A 23,641-nucleotide genomic window follows, 5' to 3' on the forward strand; every position below is an offset into this window, starting at 1 on the left:
GAGCAGACAATCATACACTACAACACATAAATCAACAGTTGCGAATTGTTTCATAATTAACTGAAACCTTCTTTGCATGCCGTTTAAATTTGAACCTATTTTTTACATCAATAATCAGTGGCATAAAACGAGAATATAAGAAATATTCGCAATAATATTAATTCTACCGTCAATAATCCAAACATCACAATATCCACGACGTTGGAATTCGATTTTTTTAAAATAAAATATGCCAAAAAATAACCCGTACCCATGACCCAAGCCGAAACCTACAACCCCTCACTCTTATGTACTGAGAGAGGCCTCCACTTCTTTGAAACCCTCAGCAACAGACCTCATAAACATCCATGAAATCATATTCTTTGGGTCTTTCGGTAGTCACGTAGATAAGTTGAGAGAAAATAATTTTTAAAAATAACAAAAAACTACGACGTTTCGATCATCATCAGGAGAAAAGAGGAAAGCTGCTGAGGCAAAACAGTCTGTGACAATTCTGTAAGCAGCCAGGGCCTTAAATGAAGGGCAGACCCCTCCCCAATGTTGAATGAAATGCAACTCGTATTATTTCGGAAATCAGAAAACGATGACTGTGGACATTTAATTCATATTCTAGCTGTGAGTGGGGACCGGTGGCGCAGCGGTGAGCGCACTGTGAGAATGTGGAGATTGGTGGCGTAGTGGTTTGCACATTGTGAGGGGGGAGTGGTGGCACCGCGGTGAGCACACCGAGTGATTGGGGAGCTGTGGGCAGTGGTTAGCTATAAATGCTCCGATACGTGTGGCATTGCCTTTGCACTGTTCCCCTTTTGGCGATCTCTGATCTGACACTGGTGGTGAGACTAGGTCATAAAGAAGGCTGTCTCTGGTGTAGGCCAATCAGTTTCAAAGACAATTCAAATATTATCAGAGCATGTTTGTTTGCATATTGACCACAAGTCACGTGTGTGGTTAATGCAGTAACTTGATTCCTTGCAACAGGTTTCTAATTGGTTGTTTGAACATTTTAACACCACTTCCTGCTTTACTGCCAGAAAGGATAAAACCTTTTATTATTTTTCACACTTTGATTCTGGAAAAAGGTCCCATGATACAGCTTGTTTGGCTGGATGGGGCTAAATGGATGTGTCATAGGCTAGAAGAGAGATGGAATTATGCGGTTCAGAAGGATGTGGATGGAGCTAATTGGACTTTCTGATGACTTGTACCAACAGTGTCAAAATCGGCCTCTGTGGAGGTTTTCATATAAAGTCTTATAACTTTTTTCACAAGATCCCTAATCTCAAGCAAAAGCCACCCAGACACGAACATGTGACACATTGCAATGTTTATTCACCCGATCGCTACTAAGCATGCATCAATTTTCAATTGCAGTCGACAGACACGTTATGGTTTGATGTGGAAAATAGACTGTTGCAGAGTGTGAATACGATCTTCAAAAAATATATATTTTTGAAAGCAGCTTACAGTCTTTTACATGATGAAGGATCATTGCCATTTATCATCCCAACGAGTAAACCATCTTAACCAATCAAATGTCTAAATTTTTGGAATACCATGAAACACTATTAAAGTGTTCATTTTTGTACATATTTTCATGAAATGTTTCCAATAGATGTTTATATAGTTTTCTTACACACGTCATGTAGTTCACTATGATAATAATGGTCTTGATATCACGCCATTTACACAGGGGCGTCTCAGATAAGGGGCGTCTCAGATAAGTGCCATGCATCACGTTTCATGAGGTTTTCTAAATAAATTTTTTGCAGGCTCCTTGTGCAAACCAGTCTTGTTTTCATGTCGTTAGTAAAGCAAAACTCACAAACTCATGGACTGTGTTGACCGGGGGAGGTGAAGGTAATCACCAATAACCTTGCCATGGACACTCAAAGGCAATGAAGAACGTTCTCCCTGTGGAACTCATCATCCCTTCTGGATGCCCCGATCATTGCAGTGGTCCCCTAGAAGGCCAATAGACCCCCTCTGAGTACCCCTACTGCTCAACATCCATGGCAATTAATGTATGGGAGATGCGAGTTGATGACCCAGGTCAAAATATAACAAGAATATAAATGTATCATACGTAGTTTGGACAACACTCACTTTGCTAGCATGTATAATCAGGTTGGGCCAAATATTTAGACAGTGCATTCATTGTCCATTGTGTCAGTTTTGAAAGAATTAAGCAACATTGAAAAATAGCAAGCTCTGTCTTCATCTCCTGCCAATGCCAACATCATGCTCATGTTTGCTTTGCCAGGCCCGTTGACATGTGTGGCAAACCCAAAAGATAAAAACGCTATTGACAACGCATGTAAAAAAAATACTTTTCTGATTTGACCCAAAATCTGTGTTCACTTGGAATTTTTTTTTGCATTATGGTGCAGTTAAAATATAGCATTCAGCTCATTAAATTAACCTTTTAACATTAACTTTAAATCAGTTTTAGAAAAATATATTTATTGCCTTAATTAATTATTTTGATGTTTAGTTCCCATAATATTTATATCCCTGATCTATAGTATTCTGCTTGTGCAGAAATGTATAAGAGACTACTGCATGTTCTGGTGAATCCAGTCCATGAACTTGGCGACTGTGCGCTAGACACCTGGCTGGTATGCCCGTGCACAGCCAACACCCCAGCTGGTGATTCCAGAAAGCAACCAGCGGCCGTTTGAGTCCTGGCAAAGAAAGGGCCCCCCAGAGTATCCCTGCAACAGACACACACGACACCAATGTTAGAAGTTTACTGACTGACAAGGAGGCATGATGGAGCGATGATTACAATGATCCAGTATAGGAAATGGCATGTCATGATACCAAAGAGGGCATATCAGAAGGCCCAATAAGTAGGTTTAAATGTTCAGTGCAAAGAGCAGTAGAACTGAGAGGGAGGCTTGAAATGTTGTGGGACTGGGATCCTGAATGAGGACTTTGTAATGGAAGGCCCATTCAGGACATGGCATTAAAACTCCACTCTCCTCTTGCTTAAAACAAACACCTACAAAATCACCCGAAGACAAATTGGAAATATATTTTAATTACATGCTGCGTCAAATCTCACAAAGGGTGATTAATGCACTCAGCAGTGACTTATCTGTGTGCTCCAGTTTCCTTCCACATATATACACACTCACTAATTGGCTGGCAACATCTGAACATATATAGAAATGCAGGGCAATTGTTGGTGCAGGCTCACCTCCCTTGCAATATTCCAGCTTGGTCTTTGGCTCCTCAGAAATTCTGAGATGCAATAATCATGAACGACGCTATATAAAATGAATCGCTAGATATTTTTTAAATAGCATAGCAAATGTGCTAAATTATCAGTGACAATTTGCTTGATTCGGAAAAGCCACATAGATCAGAAGGCTGGGAATGCGTTCACGTCGTGCTGAACAGGGAGCTGTGCGAGTGACTCGAAGCATGGCTGCCCTTGTGGCGCCCAGCTGATGCCCGCATCGCTCGTGCCACTCTCCTGGACCACCGAGTCATGGAACTACCCGCGGGACCCTGAGTCAATGCGACTCGTGTCGTTGAGGGAGTGGCCGCAGGGCAAGTGAATGTCGGGTGCCCACAACTTAATCGGCATTATTTTCTATTGGCAAGCTTTAGGCAACCCTGTGATGAATTTGTATGTTTGTCTAGAGGATACATTCATCATAGTAACAGGACCTTTCTACCAAAATCTGTTCTTAATTATCATGGTAACTCAACACGTTCGTCAATAACAATGACCTTAAAATTAAATAAAAATGAAAAAATGTAGACTTTTGGGCAATGGCCCTTTTTCATTGTACAAATGGGAGAAGGACCATGGCCCGAAACGTTGCATATAATGTTGTGTCTATTGAGGCCACAACATTACTGACTAATGTGTTGAGTTTTTTAGTTAATTGTTCTTGGGCACCACTGCCAACGCAGCAGCAGCATTGCCAAATAATAATGTATCATCCGGTTAACTTATTAGCACTCCATACTGCTCAGTCTGGGTCAGCAAAGCATTGAACCAGTTCAGATTTTGCTTTCCACTGATACTAGCCATGACTGGTTATCAAACTCATGTGGCTGGCTTCCACAGCAGGGCACGCTGAACAACACTGCCATTGCCGTGAATATTGCATGTTTATATTATTCTTATAACATATGATACTTGTTTCGTACCACGTGTGTTGATTTTCGATTTAAAGCTTTCGTGACTGCAGGGATTCATCTTCTTGGTTTTTTCGGTAAAGTCAAGTAGAAGGGAAATAATAAAATAATAAAATAAAAACTATTAAATAAAATTATCACGACGTTTCGGCCACAACACAAGCAGCCGTCCTCAGGTGAAGAAACAGAGCTGTCGGAAAGACAGCGCTCCAATGAACACTGCTAAGCTTGGCAGCGTATTTTAAGCTGGGTGGGAGGAGCGGAGCACCTTGACAAAGGAGTTTACATATCAACAGAACGATTTAGCATTGAAGTAGCTATGCTAATGTGATATATTAGCAGGATGTTAAAGTCAGAAATTAGCATGTAAATGGGAGATTAACATAATGTTAACGTGAGGAATTAGCATGTAACTGGTCATGGAAGTGGCTATGTTAAAGTCAGAGTTTACATATCAACAAAATAATTTAGCATATATATAAATAAATAGTGCATATTTAGTGTATCATTGAGTGCATGTTTACGTGCTCTAACCCAAAAATCTCGATTATGGACTCAAAAAACCGCTGGGAGACTTCTCACTCAGACCCGTAGCAAGACAATATCGCCCCAATATTCAAATTGTTCAAATATCCCCCGAACGAGTCCAGGATCAATTTAAAGATCATACTCGGCATTCTGAAGGTTCTCCGTGGTCTGACAATGATCACGTTGGCATGTTTACGCTTCTTACAAATATTTTTGCCCCGTTGAATCGATCACCAAACCCAAGTGACGGTAATGTTACGGTAAAAAAAATCTCAGTGGGTGACCTCTGGGCAGAGCATGACCTTGCAAACAGACGACCAATCGAGTGAAATAAACATGGGAAACGCACCTCGATGAACAGGCTGACTTCCCTGTGTGTTCGGACAAACTCATTCATCACAGGCAAAACGAACATGTCCCGAATGCCCAGGTCCTTCAGGAACTGCATCTGGAGGTGTTGGCACACCAATTGCATCACCTAGCAAAAGAGGAAAACAGCAGGAACGACGTGAATACATCATCGCCATACAGCAGTCTACGCCCGTCAATTTCTCACAGCGGTAGTAAGGTCCTTAGGTGTCTGGGAGCACAAGGCAGGTGCAGGTGGGTGAGTCATAATTTCCCTCCCTTACGCCAAAACTTATTTCAGGCAGTGCAAGAGATAATGACACAGGTGAATTGTCACACAAGCCAATTAGAAAGCTGCCATGCTGTTAATGGTTAGTAAACTGAACTCACAGACCAGAGGTCGCTAAATGGGCACACCACAGCTGATCGGCAAGTCGTGTGTGATGCAGCAAAGTGTGGCTTTCAGCCGGCTCTTCCAACACATCTGGTCAACGTGGAAAAGTAGAATATGGGACCTTCCTGGTGTGGACTAATCAGTTTCAAAGAATGTTCACCACAAGTACGTGTGGTTAATGCAGACAGGATTCCTTGAATGAGGATTCTGTTTGGTGTTTTAACATCTTGACACCTGTTGTATTGCCAGAAAGGGTAAAACCTATTGTTATATGGAAAAGTAGACCAAATACTCGTAAAGAGTTTGCTCTCATGAAGGTCTTTTCACCAGCGGTGGTGTGACCAAGCAATTGCAGAGCTGCACTTTTATATAAGTCAGGTCAGAGCCAGATACACATTGGAGGATAAACATCCCACGGTGGCTGGGCAATTGTTGTGCAATAATGTCAGGTCAAACTTACTTAGGATATTTACAGGTGCGTTTTATTCATGCCGTATATATTAATGCACACATTGTGTAGTAGTATTATTAAACTCACCTTTAATGACGATGACCATAAACATGATTAAGAGTGTGACTATTAATGAATGTGCGACTGTACGATGTGGACGTAGCGGAGGGGCCCCCACGGTGAGCGGTGACGCAACGCGCGCAGTGGCCCGCGTCACGTGGTTGACACCTCACGTGCACAGAGCGAGGCAGGCAGAGCCAGAGGGGGGCGGCGTTGCCTAGGCGACGTTGGCGTCCTCGCGGTCTACTCCACGGTCAAGCTGCGTGTCACTTGGTGACCCCCCCACCGCCTCTTACTGCGCAGTCAGAATTGGGTTACAAACAACTTGAGGGGACGCCGCCGCGTTACCGTCTCGTCTCGCTCAACCGCGCAGCTCAAGAAAGTAGTTCGGCGTCGACCGCTCACAAGTCGCCTTATGGCGGTGCGCGTTCCCTAAATGAAGGCAACCGCGTTATAGCGTGAACACGCGGGACAGACCCAGTTGTCGTGTGCGGGTCAACTCCCTGAGATAAACTTGCTGCCGACTTCATGCGTTGTATACGCCCAGTGCTCAGCCAATTGTTGTGAGTGTCGCTCCTCTGCCCTCTGTTGTTAATGGAGGGAGACTGCACCCAACTGCCAAGTATCATCCTTCGCGAGCCTCTTCAAAACGCTCATCTTGACACCGCTGCAAGCAGACATCGGCCTTGACCTCACCCCACAACAGTGCAAGTTTAACTGCTCAACATTAAAACACAACGATGGGGTCGCTTGCACCAATCGCACAACATCACAGCATTGACTCTCAACTGTTACTTGTGTAGAGGGGGTCACATGTGTCACCATAATTGTCCTAATCGTGCTGCGAAATATTTTCCTTGCCATATTGCCTGTGACAAACAGAATGAGTACAACTGGTAAGTTAAATAAAACCAGAGGTGGGCAACCTGTACTTTAAAATATTATTCATAGCAGGCAATTTGAATACGACTTATAGAAACACCGATGCAGCTATACACAGGCCAGATTGTCCGGATATTCGGTTGACACTAATAGGGTTTATTTGCCAGTATTGTAGATTATTTGAATTACATTTGTTTGGGCGTCAGGGTGGTGCAGTGGTCACGCCCGTGCATGGCATCTTCTGAAGGAGTGCCTGGTTTCGCTTTCCTAATTCTGGTCCCTTTCTCTGCATGGGTTTACTCCCATAGCAAAACAACAACAAAAACATACACTGTAACTGGTACTAGCCAAACATCTGGGATTGTTTTTGTTATACTGCATTGCCCAAAATGGCATTTGGTGATAAAAAAATTTGGCAGGAATTGATGCACTAATGCAATTTGAACTCTTACATATTTTTATTTCATGACTTGCTTAGCGTTCATATTCTTGGTAAAGTCACGTAAATAAAGTCACGTAAATAGAAAACAAGAAATCAAATTCAAATTAAATAATTAAATACATAAAACAAATAAAAAATAAATTGAAAATAATAAAAGCAAAAAACCCAGGACGTTTCAATCGCAACACAAGCGGTCTTTATTTTATTGTTTTTTGTTTTCTATTTACGTGACTTTACCGAAAGAACCAAGAATATGAATTCCTGCAGTCACGAAAGTTTTAAGTCAAAATTTGCTTCGCGTTCCTTTACTTTGCCCTCCTATCTGTTTGTACTGTTGTTTGTTGTTGTAACTTTCTGACTCGCCCCGACTGGACATCTGTGAAAAAAAGAGCTTCATAGCTCATCAGATTCGTCCAGCCTAATTAAAGATTCTGATTCGGACATTAACTGACCCAGTTTTCGCGTGGAGATCACGGCCAGGATGTGGAACAAAGGGACCCCCGGTCACACTCACGTGGAATGCCTAGGGCATTGCACAGCATTTAAATGGACTAGTTTTGTGAGATTGAGTGGTGGCTTAGGGAAGGCCTTTATTCAACAATGTATATCATGGCCGATAATAATTTTTATAGTCATACACCATAGCCCACGATTTCCTGCACCGTTCATTCACTTGAGGAGACTGCGCATGGTGGAGATGGATGACCCTCGGTATCCTGTCCCAAAGTGATTCCAGTGGTTCAGGTAGTGGAAGAGTTGCTAGAGCTTCTGGCTCTTGCCGAAGCCTTGTGACTTTGGGATGAGAGCGTGGTAGGATGAGTGAAGCGTGGAGCTAAAGCTCCTGGAACATCCTGTACCCAAACAACACCAAACATTCAAAATCTTACAATGCTGCTGTTCCAGTATGAACAACATAACAATGAACAACATTTTCACAAATTCAACGTAATGCAGGAAATTGAGTGGCTCGAGGTTAATTTCAATGTCAGAGCACCGAGCCAATGCCATTGAGGTCCTCCGTTCAAAATTCAGTGAGCCATCTATCAACAAACGTTCCTGCGAATTGAGGGCAGGAATGCTGTGGTCTCAACTTAGTCACCAATGGCTGCACAGTAAACATCATGTCAAATGTGTTTTTGTTCACTGAAGCATATCCCAGCTCTGAGGGTTTGAATTCCATTTGACGTGTAATGAATTATCTTCAGCTTGGATTTCTGGTAAAGCACATCAGTGGCAACTTGTCTTCCTTGTTCGACAAACTGTGTTTCTGGAACATTCAAGCATCCTCAAGTGCCGTGGATAAGTAAGAGTTTTATCGTTCCACTAGTGTTTTGTGCACCGTATCAGCTTTAACAGGATTTGCCCAAAAAGCCTTAGCAAGGAAGGATGAGTCTTTGTAAGTTAGCAAATAGAGAGGGTGGAGACCTAAGCATGTAGACATCTCAACCACAACTCTACCTGGTCTCTGTTATTTATTTAATGAGCCAGCCCTTGCCACACTGAGGTTATACGAATGAACCTTGCATGCCATAGACAGGGCAGTGAACGGCAGTTGCTGCAATTGTTTTGGTTGTTTGTAGTTTTTTCTTACCCAGCGATGGCAAGCTCGTACTCCGAGTGCCTATAGAAGGAGGCTGGGTCAAAGATGACGGGCCCTTCATTAATCTCTGCAGCGTTCCCAGTCCATAGGTCACCGTGGAGCAGTGCCGGAACCACCTCTACGTCCCGGAAAAATTCCCCCAACCGAAGCTGCACACCACGCAAAAAACAACACCACTTTATTCATGATAACGTTTTTTTAGAGTTAGATCGCATAAATTTACATGCGTCGTACACCCACTCCAATTGCCATTAGGCAATTGCCAGAAGCCAGAACGCTTCTGGCAATTGCTTGATGATGCTGGGTGTAATCACCAGCGAAAGGTCGTACTCGTTTGAAAATGTTCTGCGTTTCCTCTCTAACACACCAGAGTGCCGAGCAATAACATAAATGGCACGTTCTGTTCATGTCAGAAACATTACTAATGGGCTGTGTTGGGTGGATGTGGGTGTACGGACGCATTTACACTTACGCTATCTAAGCCAAAAAAAACTTTATCATGAATAATATTGGTCGCGAAAGCCTGCGTGTGAAACACCACTTTACCTTTAAAGTCACCTCGAAAACCCACTGCGATCAAATGGGTTTCCCATATGGCTGTGCACATGATGAGCTACACTGCTGCATGTATTAACTCTTTCCTGCTCCGAGATGACTGCAAGTTGCGGGGTGCATCCCGTTCACCGCTGAATCTCGTGTACGTCATCGGAACGTAATAGGAAGTAAATATTAAATAACTTTATCGGTACCGAGGATCCCACAAGGCCGTGCGGGAAGGTGTGTAGCACAGTTTGGTACCAGCTATAATAGAGTGCTGTCCTGTCGCTACGGTGCTCTGCGGCGAGTACAATGTCTTTAAAAACAACGGCGCTATGCCTCTCTAAAAAAAATTACCGCTGAACCACTTGCGCGTTCCGAGATTCGGTGGTGAACGAGACCCATCCTGAAATGAGCAGTCGTCTCGGAACAGGAAAGGGTTAAGGGCGAGAGTGAAACGGCTTACGAACCTGAAGCCGAGACCAGAGCTCGCGGGTTTCCCGTTCACCGTAGTCCTTCTCTATCATGTCCAGCTGAAGCTGCAGTCGCTGCCGTGAGAAGAACGTCACCCAGTCCTCCTGCCACTCATTCAGCTGGTGGCATAAATATAGTTTTATTACAGACATTTAAAAACATAAGCAAATAATACCTACTTTATTTGGCCAATCCTTGACCTAAAACAGTGATATTCACTCATTTTCGGAGGCGGGCCACTTTCGCGAATAAGACATTATCAGTGAAAGAGCCATCTCACATTTGAAACCATTGGGGGGTTTGACAGCATGATGGGGTGTTTTCACTTGTGTGTATTGTCGGGGACTGCACGTCAGGGGTCGCAGTAAAAAGGACACCAGGGACTGCCACCGGCCCGCGGGCCTTGCAATGAAGAACACGGTCACCCAGAAACGTTGAATTTTATGTACAAATGGCTGGGTAATTATTAAGACATAATTCGACACTCATGTTATGTACCGATTATCATGCTGTAGTCTTTGAACATCTCATTCTAGCCACCAATTGATATCCTCATAAAAAATTACAACAGCATTGATCCTAACGATAGGTTCTGCGCTTAATTCCCGCACCTCCGTTTAGCACGGTTGGCTATGTACGGTGGAAAGGAAGTGCAACATACATTCATACAAGTCTGTCAAACCCGGCTGAGTGTAATTGGTAATTAGCGAAAACATAACTGATTACGTGAACACTGGTTATGCAAGATCGATCTCTGAGGGAACTTGAGTGACATCTGGTGATGTCAGTTGTAACTGTGTGCCCTGTTATCAAAGGTACAACTCTGTGCAATTGAAGAAAATATATGCATTTTTTCATCAAATATACTGTTTTATAAATTTGTGTACTTATGCAAGAAAAAATGTACGTCAATCTAGTTCTTAAAATGTAACCTTAAACCAATGTTACCATCATCAGTGGTTAATAGACTATTACACAAAGGACTCTCATATTTCTACGATGTAATACTAATTAGACTGACATCTGAACAACAGCTGATTTTACCGCTCCATGATAAAACTAATTTAATCAAGTAAACATTATTGCCGCTCCTATAAAACTTTGGTCACCCAGGCTGTCCTTCAACAAAAGGGTATATTAAATCTATAATATGCTTTTTTCTGGGTTAGATCGCATAAAAATAAATGAGCCGTTAAACCTACCACCACCTAACAGCCAATTTGTAAGGTTGTCACGTAAACGGAACATGCCAATCCGCTACTAGTACAGCAAACCGAAGTGTTGGAGAGAAAATCCACAACATTTACAATCTGAGTATGACGTTTCGCCAGTATTTACAACTATCATCATTAGGTGGACAGCCAAATTCGTAGAGAAATCCTCCTGTTTCATTCCTTGGAGGGATAGATGTGATGACGTCACTTGTGAGCCCTTCAGGAATTGGAATGTTCTGTTTATGTGACAAACCTTACGAATTGGCTGTGTCGGTGGCGGGTATAACGACAAATTTCTATTTCAACGATCCAACCCAAAAAAAACGATATTATGGATATTGGCCGCGAAAGCCTACGTGTTAAACGGGTATATTAAAATTTAAATGGGCTACAACCAGTTTCATGACTTTAAAGCGGAGATCACATGTGGGATGTAACCACAGCATATAGCCGTATGAAACCCACATACTCTACATCCTCCTGCCCAGGGTCCATACCTGTTGGGAGAAATTCAAGACTGAAATTTGTATCAAAATCTGTAAAGCACATGAGAACCTTAATTTAGCAGTCTCAAACTGACTGGGACCCCTGTCGTGACGGAGCAGCTGAACATTGCACAAAATCATCAACGCATATACCAAGGGTGACCAACTTTCCTGACCCTACCAGCAGCATACCATAATCTTTAGATGGCCACGGGAGCCACAAGAGATAAAGATTAGCCATACAGAAGTTGACTCGTGTTGACTGGCTGTGGAATTTTGAGTTTAGAAATCTCAGTGCCCTGGGAGTACTCATGGCCTGCCTCCGATACCAGATTGTTCTCACTTCATATAAAGTTAAATTGAAGAGTTACAAATTAGCAGCGCCTCTGCAGAGCCACACTTGAACTGCCCAGGAGCCACATGCAGATGCCGAGCGATGGTCTGGCCAACCATGGTATTTTCTGTACATTATAGACTTGTAAATCTAGCATATATAAAAAAATTAGCTGGAAACATTTATTTTAGCATTTACTCTATTGCCCTTTAATGAATGAATAGCAAAACTACATGAACTCTCTCCTAAAGCCTTCTTTTGGCTAGCAGACCTTGACATTTATCTCCTGAACATATTGCGATTATATTCTTGGTTCTTTCGGCAAAGTCACGTAGAAGGGAAATAATACAAATAAAACATAATATAATAAAATTCTCACGACATTTCGGCCACAACGCAAGCAGCCGTCCTCAGGTGAAGAAACAGAGCTGTCGGAAAGACAGCGTCTTAATGAACACTGCCCAGTGTTCACTGCCCAGCGTTCATTAAGACGCTGTCTTTCCGACAGCTCTGTTTCTTCATCTGAGGACGTCTGCTTGCGTTGTGGTCGAAACTTCGTGAAAATTTTATTATATAATGTTTTATTTGTATTATTTTATTATTTCCCTTCCACGTGACTTTACCGAAAGAACCAAGCATATGAATCCCTGCAGTCACGAAAGCTTTAAATCGAAAAATATTGCAATTAGCAAAAATATAAAGGGACGCAATGTTGAATGCTCTAAGTCTCCTTTGCAGAAGAGTTTGCCCTGATGGACTTAAATACAGATACTTTTAATAGCCATAATTCATATATTACCCAACATAATTCATATTCTGAAAAGTACATTGCACACACATGAACAATACAGTTCCCTTCATCACAAAGATGGCTAAAACAAAGAGATGAATGTGATTAGGTGTGGAAAAGCATGACTGCTGGCTGGCTAGTTGTGTTCATGTATGAAATAATGACAGCATGTGTCTATCTCATTCACTAGCTCAATCGCTTGATTTTTACGATTAATAAACAGCTGTATGAAATGTGTGTTTGTTTACACACAAATCGCCTGTTTACACATATTCATTAGATCCGATTAGCATGCCTACTCTCAGTGCGAAGGAATGTCAACATAATACATAGTTGACATGATGCTAGGGTTGGATCGGTGGGCCTAGTTTTCCACATGTTTTACATTTTCATGATTCAATACCGATAGTTTTCTCTTCCTTGTGAAGCCTCTCTCCAATCTTCCTGTTGTGAAGGTGCATTTCAGCCAGATGCTGCCCCAACAAGCCTGAGCCCCTGTCAGAGTGTACAACACAATAGACATGTCAAAGAAAACATTAACTTTATCATGTCAACAAACCCCAAGTAATAATTCATATGCAAACTAAACTACATCATATTTGTCCAGGTGGTCTGTGGCCGAGAACCTCGCTTGAAAATACGAATATATCAGTTCACATTCTGGTTTGGGTGACTCAAAACAATATTCTTCTGGGGTTTATACAATGAGTGTTACCTTCCTGGGAAGTCAATCCTATGTAGACTATAAATGAAACCATTTTTTATTTTACCAGAGCTATTTTTCAGAACCGACCTGGCCACAAATGATAGCCTAACGAAGTGGCTTATCACAGGGAAATTTATAGCAGCCAAATGCTCAAAATACTCATGTTTCTAAATGTACAGGGAAAAACTGGAGAAACCGGAGAAAAATCTGCACGACCACGGGGAGAACATGCAAACTTCAAATATACAGCAGGCGTCAAGGTCGGTATCGAACCTACGAAGTCCAATATACCAGGCGAGGCAGTTAACATCTCCTAGCCACCATGGCGCCCCATTCTCTGACTTATCCACCCACCCACCGACTCGTAAAGCCACCCACCCACTCACTCACCGTGCCACGTACTGAATCTCTAAACCAACAACTCAACCACAAACTCACTCACCCTGCCACGTACTGAATCTCTAAACCAACAACTCAACCACCCACCCACTCATCCAACCTCTCACTTACTAAACCAGCCACTCACCAACCCACCGACCCACTCATCCACCTATTCACTTAAAATAGTTCAACTACAATTGAATTATTTAAAATTCACCAGGTAAGGCCCACTGAGCTATATAGATCCTTGTCGGAAACGACGTGGCAAACAAATGATAGCTCAAAGAAGTGGCTTATCACGTGGACATTTATAGCAGCCAAAGCCTCTAAATATATATTTCTAAATATGCATGAAAAACTCGGAGGTCCCAGAGAAAAATCCATGCAACCACAGGGAGAACATGCAAACTCCAAATATACAGGCGTCACAATCGGGATCGAACCCACAATGTCTTATACAAATGGCGAGGGAGTTAACATTCCGCTACCCTGGCGCTCCACTCTGACTCAGCCTCCCACCCACCCACTCAAACACCCAGCCAAGCACTCATGAACCCAATCACCGTGGCACCCACTCAATCGCGAAACCCACTCACTCATCAACACACCCAGCCACTCGCTTAACCACTTACCTACGAACCCACCTGCATACCCCCCACTCACTAACTCAACGACCCACTCACTCAACACTCCACTAACCCACCCAATCACCTATTCATGCCCCAAATCACACACTGACCCATTCACCCACTTAATCTATAACTCATGCACTCACTCACCCACCTGCTCACCAGCCACTTATCTACTCACCCACCCACTCATCCTGCCACCTACTCAACCTCTAACCCACCCACGCACCGAACTACCCACCTACCCAATCACCCATCCAATAAACTACAACTAAACTATTTTGTATTTTACCAGGTAAGCCCCACAGAGCTATATAAAACATTTTAGAAGTGATCTGGTTACAACTGATACGTGAACGAAGTGGCTTATCAAGCTGACATTTCTTCTAAACAAATCTTGACTCTAAATGCAGAGGGATAAATCTGGAGGACCCGGAGAAAGATCTACGAGGACACAGGCAAAACATTAAAACTCATAATATACAGGCAGCAGGGTCAGAATCGAATACACGATTTCCTGTATACTCAGTGAGGTAGTTAATATCTCACCACAGTGGCACCCCGCTCTCTGACCCACTCACCCAATTACACACTAATTCACCCACTCAACCTCCCACATTAACTTACCCACCCACCAGTCACTCCCCCATTCACCCAACCACCCCCTCACTCACCCAACCACGCACCAACTCACCTACCCACTAACTCACCCACCCATCTTCTCCCGCACTCAGCCAGCCACCCGCTCAATCACGTGCCGACTAACTTACTCACACACTCACCGACCAATACACCCATTCACTTACCCACCCACAATCTCACTAGCCAAGCCAACCACCCAGCCCCTCACTCACCCACTTATTCAATCACTCACTACCCCACACACTCACCCAACCACTTGCTCACTTACCCATACGCTAACCCAACCACTCACTCACCGAATCACCCACCCACTAACTCATCAAAATTAATTCTCAACCACTCACCCAACCACCCACGCAATCTCATACCCACTAACTCACTCACCTACCCATTTATGCACTCACGCACCCACTTACTCACTCACTCACGCACCCACCAACCAACCCACCTACCCATCTCTTCACTCACTCACCCACCCACACAGTCAATCACTCACCTACATACCTACCCACTAATACTCACCCACTCATCCAACAACGAACTCACCAACCCACCCGCCGACTCACTCACTCAGGTACTAACCCACTCAACTTCTAACCCACACACTAACCACCTAACCACCTACCCACACACTCACTCACTCACCCACACACTCACTCACTCATCCACCCACCCAAACATCCACTCACCCACCCACTAATTCACCCACCCACTCACTCCCTCATCCATCCACTCACCTACTCGCCCATCCACTCACTTACTCAATGAGCCACTCACCTTCTCACCCAGTACTTACACATCAACTGACCCTGCCACCCACTCAATTTCTAACCCACCCACTCACCCAACCAGCTGCCCACTCCCTCAGCCACTCACCTACTTACCCACCCCACTTACACATCCACTTACCCTGCAATCCACTCAATTTCTAATCCCCCACTCACCCAACCACCCGCCCACTCATCTACTCACCCATTACCACGGAATTATTCACCCACCCATCAGTCAACCACCCAATAATTCAACCACTCACAAACTAAATCGCCTATTAATTAAACCACCCACTACCTCAACCACCCACTAACTTAACCACAGAGCCACTCACCCACTCAGCAAGCCATCCACTACTATATCTCTAACCCAATATCTCACTCACCCACCGCCCACTCACCTACACACGTATGCACTCACTCACACGCCACTCACTCACCTACACACTAAATTATGTTTATTTTACCAGGTTAGGCCCAATGAGCCACATAGCTCGTTTTCAAAACAACCTTCACCACAAATAAACCGACCATTAAAATTATAGACTGATCATTTCTTTGTCAGTGGGCAAACGTATAAAATCAGCAGAGGATCAAATACTTTTTTCCCTCACTGTACATTGCGGGGGTCACTAAAATATCTCCAAAATCCTGAATAAACACAAGATCCAGGTCCGATTCAACACAGTACAAAAAATCCGTGATCTGGTTCCATCTGTAAAGGATGTGGTTCCAGACATACAGTACCTGGGCTTTTACAAACTAAAGTGCCTCTGTGGTAGCAGCTACATTGGATAAACCATACGACATATATTGGACCCCATCCGCGAACATAAAGCAGACTTGAAACACGGTAGGACGAACTCCTCTGCCGTGGCAGATCACTGTTATAATTCAGTGGGCTCACATGACATTGACTTCTCCAAGACAGAGGTTCGTTGCAAGCCAACCAGCTACCATGAGAGATTCGTTCATGAGGCCATCCACATATACAAGCACAGAGACAATTTCAACCGAGAAGATGGATTCTGGCTTAGTAACCATTGGAAAGATGTTTTAAACCATTTCGGTTCTTAATTGATTGTATTTTATGGTGATTTTCAGACCGCAGCCCTTTCGCTGGCACTGCCTCTTAATACTTCTCACACCACGGTCAATGGTATGGTTTACAACATGTAGTATAATAATTAATAGTATAACATTGTAATGTTTAACATAACTCATAAGGCAATATATAGCATCGTAATTGCATAATGAATATACATCAGTGTGGTATATAGTTGGGTTCATAGAATAAGACATAGTGTAATATCACAAGTCTAATAGTTTATAATCTAAAGTATAGGGTAGTGTAAAGTAACGCATTGTATAATTCAAAAGTGGAATTTGTCTATGATGTGATGTTATACCATGTAGTTTAGATTGGAAGGTATAATATTGTATTATATAGTAGTCCAGTTTACAGCATAGTCATAAGGCAACTCAGGACACAACAGCGCACCTTGGCTGTTGCACTTGCCCCTTTTCTTGTTTCCTCTCTGCCTGTGTTCCCAGCCCCCTCCCTCCTCCTCTCCGGAGGTGATGCAGGTAACATGCAAATTCATATTTTAACTCCGCCCACACAGCTTAATAGACGCGGTCCTTGCATGTCAGCGTTCATTCAAGCTGTCTTCCGGACAGACCTGTCTCTTCACTTGAAGAAGGCCACTTGTGTTGTGGCCAAAACGTCGTGATAATTTTATCGTCTTATTTTATTTTATTATTTTATTCCCATTCTACGTGACTTTACCGAAAGAACCAAGAAGATGAATCCTTGCAGTCATGAAAGCTTTAAACTGAAATTTACTTTTTATTTCACCAGGCAAGGCCCATTAAGCTATATAGATCATTTTCAGAATAGACCTGGCTACAAATGATAGATATACGAGTGGCTTATCACAGATACATTTATTGCAGCCAAATCCTCTAAACGCATGTTGCTTCTAAATGCAGAGGGAAAACCCTGAGGATCTAGAACAAAATCCAGGCGACCACGGGTGAGAACTTGCAAACTCCAAATATACAGGCGACAGGGTCGGGATCGAATCTACCACCTCCTGTATACAATGCAAAATAGTGAACATCTCACCACCTTGGCGCCTCACTCTCTGACTCAACCATCCACTCACTTACACGCTAACTTACCCACTCAATTTCCCATGTTAAATTTCGATTTAAAGCTTTCGTGACTGCAATGATTCATCTTCTTTGGTTCTTTCGGTAAAGTCACGTAGAATGAGAATAAAATAATAAATTGATCAAATAAAATAACATAACACAATAATATTCTCACGACGTTTCGGCCACAACACAAGCGGCCTTCATCAGGTGAAGGGACGAGACTGTCTGGTAGGACAGCGCCACTCCAGCGCTGTCCTACCAGACAGTCTCGTCCCTTCACCTGATGAAGGCCGCTTGTGTTGTGGCCGAAACGTCGTGAGAATATTATTGTGTTATGTTATTTTATTTTATCAATTCATTATTTTATTCTCATTCTACGTGACTTTACCGAAAGAACCAAAGAAGATTCCCATGTTAAATTACCCACCCAGCCGTCACTCACCCATTCACTCACTCACCCAACCCGTCACTCACCCCTCCGCTTACCCACCCACTCACTCATTAACTTGCCCACCTATCTTCTCAACCACTCACCCAGCATCCCACTCAATCTCATACCAAACTAATCTACACACACACACCCACACACCCACTCACTAACCCACTCACCCAGCCACCCACTCAATCTCGTACCCACCAATTCAATCACTCACCCCCCATCCAAGCATTCAATCACCCATTCACTCACCATTTAAAACTCCCACTCATCCAATTACCCTCCCACTCATCCAATCACCCACCCACTAACTCAAACATAAACATCTATTCACTCACCCAATCCTCCGCTCACCTACTCAATCACATAACCACCAACTCAATATCTAACTCAAACACTCACCAACGAACTCTCAACCTCCCACACTCATGCACTCACCCACCTAACCAGTAACTCAACCACACAAATCCACTTATTCACCCCTTTGCTCAGCCAATCAATCACACAACCACCCACTCAATCTATAACCCATCCACTCACTCAACGACCCATCTTCTCACCCACTCAGACAACCACCCACTCAACCACACACTAACTGATCAATCCACTCATTCACCCACCCACCAACTCACCCAACCTCTCACCTCCACCCACCCAACCACCCACTCTCACCCTACTACTCAATCACCCACTCAATTTACAAACTCAATCACCGACTCCATCACCCATCCACCCATATTGACCCACCCCCTAACTCACCCGGACACCCACTCAGCCACCCAATAATTCACCCACTCACTCACCCCAATTATCCAACAACCTACCCACTCAACTCCCCCACCCCTTCACTCATTCACACACCCACTTAACTTCCCACGCTCACCCACCCATACAACCATTAAATTACACATCCACTCACCCCCTCAACCTCCCACAATCATCCACTCACCCACCCACTAACTCATCCACACACACACTCACTAAACCACAAACACTCATTCACCTACCCCTCCGTTCAGCCATTCAATCACACGATGATTGATTAAATCACTAACCCGCCACTCGCTCCCCCACTCACTCCCCCACCCACTTACGCACTCCCCAACCCACTCACGCACTCCCCAACCCACTCATCCTCTCACTTACCCAGCCATGCACGCACTCACTGACTCACCGAGCCATTTACACAATTAACAATGCACTTACCAAATCACCCACGCATCCACTCACCCACTCAAACTCCCCCACCCACTCACCATCCGTCTCACTCACCCACTCGACCCCCCTCACTCACCCACTCGACCTCCCACACTCACCCACCTACTCACCAACCCACTCTCTCATCCAACCATTCATTCACCCCCTCAACCTCCCACATTCACCCACTCGGCTACCTACCAACTAACTCAACCACATACACCCGCTCACTCAACATTACCCACTCACCCTCTACCCACGCAATCAATCAATGCCTCCTTCACTCACCCAACCTGTCGCTCACCCAACCCCTCAGCCACCTACCTCCGTCTCAAGCCTCGTGCAGTCCAAGCTCCAGGAGGGCCTCCTCCTCCTCGAACCCGCCGAGGTTGGGTCCCGTGTACGTGCCCTCGTGGCCACGCACGCTCACGCGCACACGGGGTCGCGCGTTTGTTCTCGCCACGCGAACCTCGGCCGTTATCTCCCACCCGAGTCCCCGTCCACTGGGGCCCCATTAGGGTCCCCGTCGGGGGGAACAATGAGGTGTCCATCCGCTGTGTCTCCTCCCCTCTCGACCCCTCTAGGACCCCCTGCGCCGCTCACGATATTCCCCCAGGAGGACCCTGTCCCTCCTGTTTCCATCTCGCGGGGTCACCTCTCCGCACTCCCGCGCTTCAGCAGGCTCAGTGCTTGCACCACCATGCGGCGATCCTCAGAACCTGCGGGGGTGGACGAGGGTGGGGGGATCATCATCGTCAGCAGCAGATGCAGCATCATTATTATTATAAGCAGCTACAGCAAGTCGCAGCATCATAATCATCATCTGAATTACCACCACCAGCAGGAGCACTATCATCACCATCTTCAACTTGCCAAGCCATCATCATTACATCATCACCAGATTAATAGATCTCTACCATCACCATGTGTAAAGACATTAGCATTATAATCACTATCTCCTGCATATCCTAATCTCAACATAATTATCGTTAACATTATAATCAAGATCATATCGATCAACGCACCGGTGTAAATTGTTCTAGTTGTATTCAATACAAATCAGTTAATATTTGCATCACTCGAACGTGCCACACCACTGCTCCACTCCCCGCTGCCCTCCTCCATCCTCCCCTTACTCCTTGGCCCCTTAACCATCTGCCAACTGCCCCCTTGCTGCCCGGGCTCGTGGGTACCCTCAGAGGATTTGTATTCAGCTGTAATATCGAGGCTAGAATACATTTCCGCCTGATAAGCCACTTCGTTGAGTTATCATTTGTGATAGCCAGGTCGCTTCAGAGAAACATCTATATAGCTCAGTGAGCTTTACCGGGTAAAATACAAAATTGTTTAGTTTTTTTGTCTGATGGTAAGGTACCACGCAAACCACCACCATCATGACTGCTGTCAGGCTCCGTAGAGCAGGGTGCGTGTTTGTTGTCATCGTCTACAAGAGCTACACGTGGCAAACCGGGGGTGCTGTCGCATGGCTCGGCGATTGCGCATTTGCAGAATTAATCTGGCAAGGGTCACATGATCAGAAAAGGGGCAGTCCAGCAACATGAACCCTTGCACTGTGCCGCTCCCCACACCTGCAACCAACCAGCGTGGTGAAGTATGGTCAAATACACCGCAACGATCCGCTAGGTTGTGGCGGTCCCCATACAGCAGCGGAATCGTGAAAGGGCCATAGCGTGGTCGCACATCCATCGTCCCACGTGATACCACCTGCGGGGCACGCCTCGCAACGCTCAGGTGAGCGTTACCTGCACTCGCTTCCTGCCGGATAGCTTCAACCACCTGCCAGCCATCGTATCCCGAGGGGAGGTCGGGTCGCTTCATTTGCTCGTCGCTCCACAATTGGAAGTTCCTGGCAAAGGTGCGCGAGGTGGATGAGCTGGAGTCCTGTCTGTGAGCGTGTGGGTTTAGCACGCTGCGCTACAATGAATCCGGCGACCCGAGCTCGATTCCCGCTTACAGCCACCATCACCAGTACGTCCTGGATCTCGAGAGGTCGGTTCAGCCTTAAATTAGTATCTGGTACGATGTGTACACATCGCAACTCGGGAGAAAAAGGTAGCTCAGGGTGGTCCCGGCCACCCACACAGAACATTTGTGAAACCCAGAGATTATGCGTGAAAAACGTGCAGATCATTAGAAAAACAGGCAAATATCTTGCGTGATATCAAATATGGATCATGCGTAAAACACATACCGATCATACGCAAGAAACACACACTCAGGCAATGTATGAAAACACACTCATATGCTGCTGTAGGATACGTTGGTTCAGCAGATGTACAGGGTGATGGATTACAATGTTAAGTTTTTTTTAAATGGCGATGAAGAATATTGTCCATTCATTTGCAGTCCTGCCGTACACTCATTCATTCACGTGCTATCTTTTCGTCTATGCATCGGTCAATCCGCAAGTCAATTATGCAAGAGGACTCAGTCCCCCCCTGCCCCGCCCCCCTCTGCAAGTAGTAGCAGCTCCCTGCACCACCCAGCTAACCCCACACTGCATGCCGCGTTCTGCGCGATGCCTCAAGTTCAAGGTCGTGTGGGTGACACATTACCGTGGTGATTATTTGAAATGTAACTTTTTATTTTACCAGGTAAGTGAGCCATATAGCTCTTTTTAAGAAGCGATCTGGTCACAAATGTTAGTTTTAACGGAGTGGCTCATCTTGTGGAAATTTATAGCAGTAAAATACTCTAAACCAGGGGTCTCAAACTCGCGGCCCGCAGGCCAATTGTGGCCCGCGGAACGATATTTTGTGGCCCACTATTTGGCATCAATTTTTTATTTATTATATTTTTTTTACCATAGCTCAGGCTCGTGACAGCTTCCGGTGTTTGTTGACAAGTTAGCCAACGCGAATTAGCAACGTTAGTCACTTGGTTGAAACGTGATTCCGGAGTGACACCAAGTGGAAGGAAAATATATCCTGTCACCCTGTGCAAGGTACAGAGGACTTAGGAAGTGGGCGGACTCAACAAGTGTAATCAGTGACCTAATAAAGACGACAGAGTGTTGCAATAGGAAAGCGAAAAAAGCCAAATGTTGGTTAAAACCTGAATATTATAAAGAAGTTATAGATTATTATTACAAGAGAAACAAAGAAAAGGAAAAAGGACAGATATGTGCAATCGCAAAAGAAAATAATTTACCAAGAACAATTTAATCAAAAAGAGCAAGAAATTAAAAGATATAAAACATGAGACAATGCACTTGATGTTAAGAATTAAGACAGGTGGAGTAACATGGACACCAGAGTTAGCTCAATGGCATCTAGAGAGATTTGGTAGAGCAGAAGGATATGTAGGATGTGAACAAAAAGAAGAAAATCTAGATCACTTTATTTATGAATGTGAAAGGTATAAACACCTGAGAGAGAACACGATTGATGAATTTAATAATGATAAGAAAAACGAAGTGCTCAAAAAAAGCATGAACATTGATAAAGTTTTCAAATACCTCTCAGAATATATAGAAAGGGCATACTAAATAAGATCCCAAATACTCAGGTATTGGGATAAAAACATGTAAATATATCACCCCCACCTTCCCTGAGCTTTCCAGGATGTTCAAGCGGACCATGTGCCTTTTTGGGAGCACATATCTGTGTGAAAAGCTCTTTTGCACCATGAACTTTAATAAGTCAAAGTACAGGTCCAAACTTACTGATGAGCAATTCAAGCCATACTGAGGGTCTCAATTGCTTCCTCCCTCAAGCCAAATGTGGCTCAGCTGTGTAAGAAGAGGAAGCGCTGCCAGGTCTCTGGAAGCATGGAGTAGGTAAGAGAAGCCTATGTTCTGAAAAACCGTTCATGTTCTGAACTGTTATTAATAAAGATTGAGAAGATTGGATCAGTTGCACTTTTTTTTGGAATACTTGATGCGGCCCAGCCTCACCCAGACTCTACCTCCAGCGGCCCCCAGGTAAGTTGAGTTTGAGACTCCTGCTCTGAACGCATGTTTCTAAATATGGAGGGAAAAACTGGAAGACCTGGAGAACAATCCACACG

The 23,641-nt window shown here is 44.3% G+C and overlaps 1 protein-coding gene across 6 annotated transcripts in view; it reads right to left on the reverse strand.

The window, feature by feature from the left end:
- Window positions 1-1,307: 1,307 nt before the first annotated feature.
- The window catches only part of LOC142922673 (fructosamine-3-kinase-like), a 33,805-nt gene continuing 11,471 nt past the window's right edge, over window positions 1,308-23,641 (reverse strand). Inside the window, exons 2-8 of one of the 6 annotated variants that reach the window (XR_012940218.1) lie at window positions 13,095-13,186; window positions 9,865-9,987; window positions 8,849-9,006; window positions 7,920-8,108; window positions 5,030-5,158; window positions 4,165-4,213; window positions 1,308-2,711 (exon numbers count right to left, since the gene is read on the reverse strand). Coding sequence is in view for 1 of the 6 variants with exons in the window: in XM_076063508.1 (XP_075919623.1) it covers window positions 8,090-8,108; window positions 8,849-9,006; window positions 9,865-9,987; window positions 13,095-13,186 (392 nt within the window). In the remaining 5 variants the exon portion in view is untranslated. The other 5 variants (XR_012940219.1, XR_012940221.1, XR_012940220.1 and 2 more) reach the window with 5 other exon arrangements.

Source organism: Petromyzon marinus, unplaced genomic scaffold (assembly GCF_048934315.1).
Source record: "Petromyzon marinus isolate PM22_M1 ecotype Great Lakes invasive population unplaced genomic scaffold, UKy_Petmar_22M1.pri1.0 PM_Scaffold_14, whole genome shotgun sequence".
NCBI classification, from domain to species: domain Eukaryota; kingdom Metazoa; phylum Chordata; class Hyperoartia; order Petromyzontiformes; family Petromyzontidae; genus Petromyzon; species Petromyzon marinus.